Source organism: Mytilus californianus, unplaced genomic scaffold, assembly GCF_021869535.1.
Source record: "Mytilus californianus isolate M0D057914Y unplaced genomic scaffold, xbMytCali1.0.p SCAF_2, whole genome shotgun sequence".
NCBI lineage: Eukaryota > Metazoa > Mollusca > Bivalvia > Mytilida > Mytilidae > Mytilus > Mytilus californianus.
In genome coordinates this window covers 77778054-77787107 of record NW_026262668.1, presented here as the reverse complement: position 1 = coordinate 77787107, position 9054 = coordinate 77778054, and the positions used below count along the sequence as shown (strand labels likewise).

General features: G+C 34.5%; 2 protein-coding genes across 2 annotated transcripts; one reads left to right on the top strand and one right to left on the bottom strand.

Moving 5' to 3' along the window:
* Positions 1-230: 230 nt before the first annotated feature.
* Positions 231-4735, bottom strand: LOC127728242 (uncharacterized). The gene is made up of 2 exons (XM_052235513.1): positions 4519-4735; positions 231-1906 (listed from the first exon to the last, which is right to left on the bottom strand). The coding sequence occupies exon 2, from the start codon at positions 1890-1892 to the stop codon at positions 483-485; it is 1410 nt and encodes a 469-aa protein (XP_052091473.1). The 5' UTR covers positions 1893-1906; positions 4519-4735; the 3' UTR covers positions 231-482.
* A 212-nt stretch (positions 4736-4947) lies between these two features.
* LOC127728243 (uncharacterized) lies at positions 4948-8504 on the top strand. Its single transcript, XM_052235514.1, has 2 exons — positions 4948-4995; positions 6703-8504. The coding sequence occupies exon 2, from the start codon at positions 6705-6707 to the stop codon at positions 8088-8090; it is 1386 nt and encodes a 461-aa protein (XP_052091474.1). The 5' UTR covers positions 4948-4995; positions 6703-6704; the 3' UTR covers positions 8091-8504.
* The last annotated feature ends 550 nt before the right edge of the window (positions 8505-9054 follow it).

Sequence of the window (9054 nt, the reverse complement as noted above, 5' to 3'; positions counted from 1 at the left end):
GGGTGTCTGTCTCATTGGCGTATACCCGGCGTTTTCTTAACTAAAATCACAATACTTTAGACATAACTATAAAGTTATAAATCAAATCTAACCACATATCTTATATATTGAGGAGGAGCTGCAGAAAACAAACTGATCGGGGGGGGGGGGGGGGGGGGGGGGGGTGGGGGGGGGGGGGGGGAAAGAGCCACGGATGAACGGCTGGTCGGGCTTAAATGGAAGTTTTTAACTTAAATATATATTTATATAGGAAAAAAATCTTTTTTCAGTCTTATTTTTGTCCTGTTTTATGCACAGCGTGGACAAATTTTATAACTTTTCAATATATAAATATATACTTGATTCATCTACAACAACATTACTTTATCGCATAGAACAACAAAAAATGAATGAAATATATGTCTCTATGAACATATTTAAGTACATGTACACAATTACTTGTTTGGGCTAATTATTGTAGAGTCAAAACCAAGACATGTCATCTAGTTCCCGTCAAGATTAAGTTCAGGAAACAATGGTAATCGGAGTTCTTCACCATGAAGGAAGGGAAAGTGCCTCTGATCAAAAATATTATTCAGACGACTAGGCTTAAGAACTGTAATTGTTCCTTGGGAATGGTGACCAACCCAAATGTTTTGTTCGGAATCGACACATAAAGCACTGCTCTCTATTAAAGAGTCACCTTCCTCACCGCGCATAATGCCTATAAATTTTCCAAGCGGACTAAGGACATGTAAACATTCTTTATAAATATCAGCCACGATAAAATTTCCGTCTGCAGTTGTGCAAACGGAGAGAGGAAGGAATGGTTCTCCGTCCGTAAATAGAGAGAACGGCAATTTTCTCCAGCCTTTATACAATCCTCTCACTTTTCCGTCGTAATCCAGTACTATAACTTTATGAAATTTAGTGTCACATACAGCAATGGTTCCAGCCTTATAACTGGAAGCCATTTGAGTCGGGCACTTAAAGATATACTCCATTGCGTCTTTGGATATTTCTTGCAGTAGCTTTCCTTGTGTTGTATAAATGTGCAGAACACCAGGACTACTATTTGACAACTCACAGTCACCATCTTTACACTCTGCATTGCATAGATGTGTTGGTCCACTGACCGCAATGTTTTCATTTTGAAGTTCCGCTAAACCAATCGGATGAAAAGTTGGCGTTCTTGCAAAGACTTGAAATTTGGGTGGATTGTAACAACCAACAACCTTAGCCCCTATATGTGCGAGCAAAATACATCCATTCTTTATTTCCAGTACAGTTGATGCTTCTGCTGGCAACGGAATTCTGTCCATTATTTTCCCATGTTTGTCGTACTTTAAGAGAAATTCGTTCTTATCCAGTCTGACAAAAACGCCACCATTTCTTGAAAATGCCATAGATCGGACAGTTTTTCTGATTTCTTCAATAGGAAGAAACTCGCCGACAAACATAGAATTTTGTTTGCATAAAAACTCAGTCTTCATATTTTGATGCATAAGATGCCAATGTAAATGTGGAGGAAGACTGACGATGTTTTCGTCGTCACTGTCGTCACCGCGTATTCGTTCGGTTGCATGTTTAGTATGCGAATGCATTCGATTACATTTTTTGCACAGAACTGTACTGCATAAAAAACAATTTTGGTACACGGGTAGTTTATGGCATTCTTGACACACTTTGGGTGGTTTCTCGACTGGAACAAAGTTATTAGTTGGGAAGTCGGTAAATCCCTTTTCTGGTACATAACAAGGTTCCCTGCATAACGGACATATTAAGTTTGACTGATCTTGTAAACCTCCCAAAAATTCGTGAAGACATGATATACAAAATGAATGTTTGCATGGTAGCATTTTGGGAAATTTGAATGTATCATAGCACACTGAACATACATTTTCGTCACTCATTATATTGCCATTACCTACAACGAAAAAAATAACAACTGTATACTATAGTTACACAGGAATAAGTAAAAACCATTTAACGGACGTGTGATCCCATATCCGCAAAACGGATACTTCGTTAGCATAAAGCTTCGACAGCCCATCCTATACATAACAGACAAACAAAAACACAAGAAAAAAAACAAAGTGACATAAACACAAGTACTTATATTACTTATAAATAATTGAAAAGCACAAGGAAACAAAGTAATATAATACAAAAACAAAAACGAAAACGACAGAACAAGACGTAAAGGTATATAGCAAGGCGTAGAAATATATGGAACTATATATACATGTATATTAACAGTTCATTTTTTTTAAACAAAGAGGGGTTGAGATCTGAAGAAAAACTCATTAAACCCCATCACATGTTTGTGTCTTTCCAATGTCAGGAATCTCCAGTGGTTCTCTTCGGTAGTATATTTTTATCAGTTAAGATGTTGTGTAACTGTTGTATGATGGGATATATTTGATGTTCTCTGTTAAATTTATTGATAGCTTTTCTAGGCCCGGGTTGATTAAAGCTTATCACATAGTGTAAACATTTGTCTGTTATAGTGCGAAACGTATATAAAAATAAGAAGAGACAACTATCCACCATTCAGAGGTCAAATAACTTAGATGTAAGCAACTATTAGGGACTTATCATTTTTTACCTGGGAAGGGGGGCTGGTCAAAATGTAGGGGGGGGGGGGTCAAGTTTTTTTCTGTAAGTTGAAAAGGGGGGTTCAATTTTTTTATAAATTCAAAGTGGGGGGGTCAAATTTTTTTGCACATGGAAATAAGTAGTTTGCATGCTTCAAACATGTCAAGGGACAAAATGTTTAGAAGAACATTACAACAGTCAAATGAGAATATACTTTTACCATCATTGATCAAATTTATTTCATAACCATATATAAATAATAATTTGTGTACTGTATATGTAACTGATAAAATCTAGTTCACTTAGTGATCACACATAAACATAACCCTCAGGACCTAAAAGCTTAACAGTTATAATGTCAAATGGCCTGAAGATTCTATTTCAAGCGTCATCTCCTGTACCTTGCATTTCAAGAGCTTCATAAGAGTCTGATTCTGCTTGATTTTGATTTTCATCTGACTTTTCAAGCGCATTAGATTTTGGCATGGAAGACTTGGATTTTTTATTGTAAAAATTCTTCACCATCTAAACTGCTCCCGTTTAAAAAAAAAATCAAAAGCAGAGAGTTTTTTTTAACATTAATTCCTTTCTTGGTCGAATTGATTCAAGCCCTTTTGATAACTATTCTTCCACCTTGATTCTATATTTGACTGGTTATTTCAAGCATTACAGCCATGTTTTGTTATAATCACCCAGCTTAATAGTTTAAAGAGAAATTTAGAATAAATTAAAACGAAATCTACAACGATTTGTGCAAAATTTGTTCCAAAAAATCCAAATCACGCTGCATCATGAAAAAATATAGTGTTGACCAATAAATCCACCAATGAATGATCAAATATTCAACTTATCTGCATAAAAATAGTTACAAATGAATATGATACAAAAGATTATTCTAAGTTGATAAAAACCACTTATGTACCTTTTTGTTTTCATTATACTTAGATCCTTTTGGGTCCAATTATAGCTCTCATTCCATCAAAAGTTGTACATTTTAGGCTACATCAAAATTTTGGGGTTACTAACACCAGAAGAAATGTGAGATATGTGACAATAAATATGTAATTGAATTGTTCAAGCTGAATGAATTATCCATATAAAAGTTTATCGACTAAATGGAGTTTTCAATAAGGCCTCACGTAAACTTAATTTTACGCAGCGTTCAATAGAAGGGCATATATTAAACACATGCAGATCCCTTTTACTAAATAAAGTGTTGTTACTGTTTCAAAAAAAACATTTACTTTTTACTGTATATTTTTTTACAAAATATATACTGATGAACAAGTTTTCTTATTTAGCCCAATATAGGGAACTAGAAAAAAAGTCAGAAAAAGCATCCCATTGAAGCACCTACTAATTTTTCTTGGAAAGAGCCCTATTTCAAGGCAATTTTCCCTCAAAAATATTTTTTGAGACTCATTCCACTGAGAATATTTCATGTTTGCAATATTTCCGTGAAATAACATGACAAGTGTTTTCCATTTCAAAATGTTGGGATGTTTAATCTGGGAACAGAATATCTAATATATATGTATGTTCCTGGTATAATAGAGGGGGGATCACATTTTTTTTAAATGTTTTAAGGGGGGATCAAATAAAAATAGTGAAATATTAGGGGGGGGCAAGAAAATTTTATATGTTTGATTTCCAAATGACCAGCCCCCTCCCAGGTAAAAAATGATAAGTCCCTAAAGGTCATCAACAATGATTAAAACCCATACTGTATAAAGGATAAGGGCAAAAAGATAACAGACCTTGAAATGAAAAAATATAATTCAATCGAGAAAACCAACGGCCTATTTTTTGTTAAAAACAATAGGCAAAAAAAATATGATATACAAAAAACAACGACAACCACTGAGTTACAGGCTTCTGACTTGGGACAGACACAAAGCACAAAAACAACTAAAAATAATATTGAAGACACAGATTACTCACAAGTACTGAAATCTAGTTCAAAGCCAGCTAATCATAGTAAATAATCATGTTTCTAAGGCTATTCTTGTTTCAAGCTCAGTGACTAGGCTACTTTATACATGACCAATCTGATTAAAATAAGATCTTTTCACGAGCGACAAACAGTGAAAAAAAATCTGATTTTTAGTAAAAAGTTTCGTGAAAGTTTTACTGTACTACTGTCGTTGAAACCATACCTTTTAAGTAGAAGGAAGTAAAAATAAATATCAAATATAGAAATATGACATCATTGATTCGAAAAAAAGAAATAATATGTTTTCATAATGTCCATTTGTAAAGATGGTATTTTTGAATTAAATTCGAATAAAATAAAAAAAACTGTATGCATTTTTGTTTGCATTAAATAAGACACATTAAAGGTTAATCTAATTACAACAGGGGTTATCTAACTTGGAAATTCCAATCACCTTGTTTTGGTTTCAGTTTTAAACTTATTTGGTAAGTATTTCGGATTCGATTCGTTTACACTTAGTAGCTAGACTGGACTATGACCCCCACCCCCATTTTTTACCTGTATATTTTGCTTACTGTTTAAAACAGGGGTGTTCAAATGGAAGTCATTCCCTATGATTTGTTATTCTAATTGTATTTATTTCATAAAAATACAAACGGCTACATTTTGACCTTTATTTTTACAAACTTTCATTCAAATGGCTATTTAGGGGATAACACGGGGTCTGCGTTGGCTCCTGTTTCATATTTTATTGGCTCCGGGCTCCACAGTATGGACCCGGGCTCTTTTAAGCAGTGTGCCAAGTTGGGCTTCTGGCTCCAACCATAAGGCTCCCTTTATAGGACTTCGAGCTCCATAGGTGGGATCCGGACTCAAAATACGTGGACTCTGTGTTACATATGAAGCGCGTGTTATAACCCGATGCTCTCTACATCGACACACAGACGCTTAGGGCAGTACATCTAACTGTTACTAATGACAAACACCAAAATCTTTTTCAGAGTTTTTATCAAAACAATGCACTGTACTGTAAGTATTGCCTTTTTTTGTGGCATATGCAATAGGTAATACACCGGCTAATGCACGGCAGATGCAAAAGGTTACATACCGGCTATTTGTATGACAGATGCAACAGGTAACAAACCGGCTATTTGTACGGCAGATGCAATAGGCAACGCTCCGGTTATTTGTACGGCAGATGCAACAGGTAACTCACGAGGTGAAAAAGGGAGAAACGAGTGGACAAAAGAATCATGAATCCATTTGTGCTTTCAATCCAAACTTAAATAAGATCTTACGCAATTATTGGCAAAAATTTCATTGAAATTTAAAATCAGTTTAACTGAACGTTTTTAACAAAAGTGCAATGTTAACCAAATGACCAAAAATATACCGTGAGCCTAAATCCATAAATTGGAAACAAGACTTGTCAAAATACCAATGGATTCAGTCCAAGTTAATTACATTTATTTATTTAATTTACATTAACTGCTTCATAAAGGAATTAGAGATTGACAATTTACTTGGAAACCCAAGTCAAACTAACAGACTTCCTTGCAGTTATGTCTGTATGTGTTTTTCATGATATAGACCGACTTAATCACTTTAAAAATGAAAGAAAAAGATAGGTGTATTAAATTCTCGAACGTTTGATAATTACAAATTGTCAACGAACCGTGAGTTAGATGTATATTATTCATCAACGGATCTTAATTGTAATTTTATGAAAATATATTGCATTTTGCATTCTTTGCACAGGAAACATTTATCATGCATCAACTTCGTTAGGTTTTTTTCAGTACTATTGTCATATTTTGGTGCACATTTCATTTTTTTTCTTTTCTCTTCAATTTTTTTTTTTATTGTCGAAAGGACTGTAATGCAGATATGAAGGAGTCTCTTGTCGCCATTCATTTCAATTCAGAGATAACAAACACGTAACACTTGAATTCATCGATATTCTTTTCGTAATGATGAACCATGTTACTGAGAAATTTAGAAATTGAGAATTCTACAAACCTTGTATCAACTTTTTACAAATTACTCTCTATGGACCAGTAGACTAATCAATCAACGGATTTTCTCCTATGAAACTTCATACAAACGTAGATCAACGGACTGGGATATCGATAAACAGAACGTTACCTTGAACATGTCCTTTAATTCATTAACACATTTTTCTTTTCTTTCAGGAATGATGGAAGATCGCGACTCTTGTCCAGTATGCTTTGAGAATTTCATAATGCCAAAACTGTTGCCGTGCAAACATACCTTTTGTCTCCGTTGTTTAAAGGATTACTGTGATCAACAAAAAACTGTTTCAAATGAAAAGTTAACTACTACAGATAAAGATTCGATAATGGATAAAAATCAAATTATATGCCCTCTTTGTCGGAACATATGCAGTATACCAAAAATGGGATTTCAAGATTTATTTACAAATTACTTCGTACAAATTTCAAGACCACCCAATATTTGTGAAATTTGTGTACAAAAAACTATTTCAACATATTGTACAACTTGCTTTAAGAATAAGTGTAAGATTTGTTTTCGTCAATATGATCATAGAAAAAAGACAAGTACCAAATGCGAGGTAACAGAGGATAATCGACCCGACCCACGTCTTCCGTTCCATTTTATGTTCAATGATGGAATCAGAACTGAATATATTTGTGAACCGACCAAAACTTTTCAGTTAGATGTTCCACCCAACGACAAAGGAAAGCGTTGGGTATACTCTGTCATTACCTCAAGAAAGGGAGGGGCATATGTTCTCCCTCAAACGGTACCCTTTGTTTTAAAGTTTGGATCAAATACAGACTTACTAGGGAAAATAAGAACACCTGACCCTTGCACCTGTATAATTGAACTTCAGAATGGAGACCTTCTTGGGATTTTCAGACGTAGTCGTCTTATACTGCGCTATACCTGCGGTGGTTGGTCGCATTTTGCTACAACATTGGATTATTTCCCCTATGGACTCGCTGAATTATCAGATGGTAAAATTATTATATGTGGTCCAAATGCAAATACTCCTGGTGATATCAAAGAAGACGAAATATATGGCATTGTCAGAATGTATTCGGCTGGTGGCGATGTACTTGGAAATATTGAGAAAAAAGACACAGAAAGTAGTTTTCTTTCACCACACTTAGCAGTGTCTAATAAACGAAGTAAAACATTCGCAATTAGCGACCAGAAAAGATTATTTGTAACTATATACCATGAAAATGGAGACGAACTAACAACTTATAATGGTGGAACAGCTATGTTTAACTCACCAATAAACCTTTTTGGATTTCAAACACATGGAATTTTTCAGCCAATCGAAATGTGTTGTAGTCCATCGGGGAATTTCATCATATCTTGTACAGACGGCACATTGCACGTGTTGGATCCATATGGTAACATCAAGGGTGTCGCTTTAGCCAACTGTTCCGACGGATTTGGAACACTGACAGATGTCGCCGTTGATATAGATGGAAATATTTGGTGTAGCAATTCTGAATTTGGAACAATTAAACTATTTCGTTTAGTTAGATATAAAAATCATTTAAAAACAGACTGGATATTGCCATGATTCGTGTACGTCTTTTAAAAAGAATTCCACTCAGCTATATTTGTGTAAAAACCATAGTACATATACAAGGCACTTTTGAGCAAGTAACTTTAAAACAGGACATTATTAAATTAATTGAACGGCTCTTCATAAAATCAGTTAAGACAATGAAAGACCATACACAAAATATAAGAGAAATATCAAAACGAATAAGAAGCGATTTATCACTTCGTCTTTTTATCTATATAAAAACTGGTTTTTATTTATTTCAAAAATGTTCAGATGTAATAAAAAAGGGTTTTTTTTGTAAGCATACAAAAAAGCTCAATTCATAAACTTATTTATGCTGGGAGTTGACTAGCGAGAAACAGTTTAGGATGTGTTTAACTAACGCCATGCACTTGCATTTACAAACAATATACTTTTGAATATGTCTTGCTTTTTTCCATAATTCATTTCCAAATATACTAGAACACGCCCGCGATATCGCAGGTCCATGACTGAATTAAAATACCTACGCCTTACTTTTAGCCTGGATTTTTAGAATTCGTATTGTCATGCTGATTATAAGGTGCACAGTGTTCTCTGCTTTCAAAATCTTTGTTTGAACCCGTCCTGGTTTTCTACTACAACTGGAAACTATATGTGAAAATGATTGAATTTCGTAGTGCCAATCCCTGTATAATGACGAAGTTCAGTTTTGACTATGACCCGTGTTTATAGCAAATCCCAAATATACCGTTTGGTGGTGCACCTGACAGAGGCGGAACGTACAGATTAGGTAACAGGTGACATATACTATTGGTATCGGTTTCGGATTCGACCCGGAACTTGTTAATTATTGGTAATATTAATTATCATGGGGATGTGGAAAAAAAAGGACCTGGAATGGCGTAATTTTTAATCAACACCATTGTCCTATATTAGTTATATATAAAGTTGAATTCTTTGATTCGTCGTGTTTACGTCATGACGGCTAACAAAT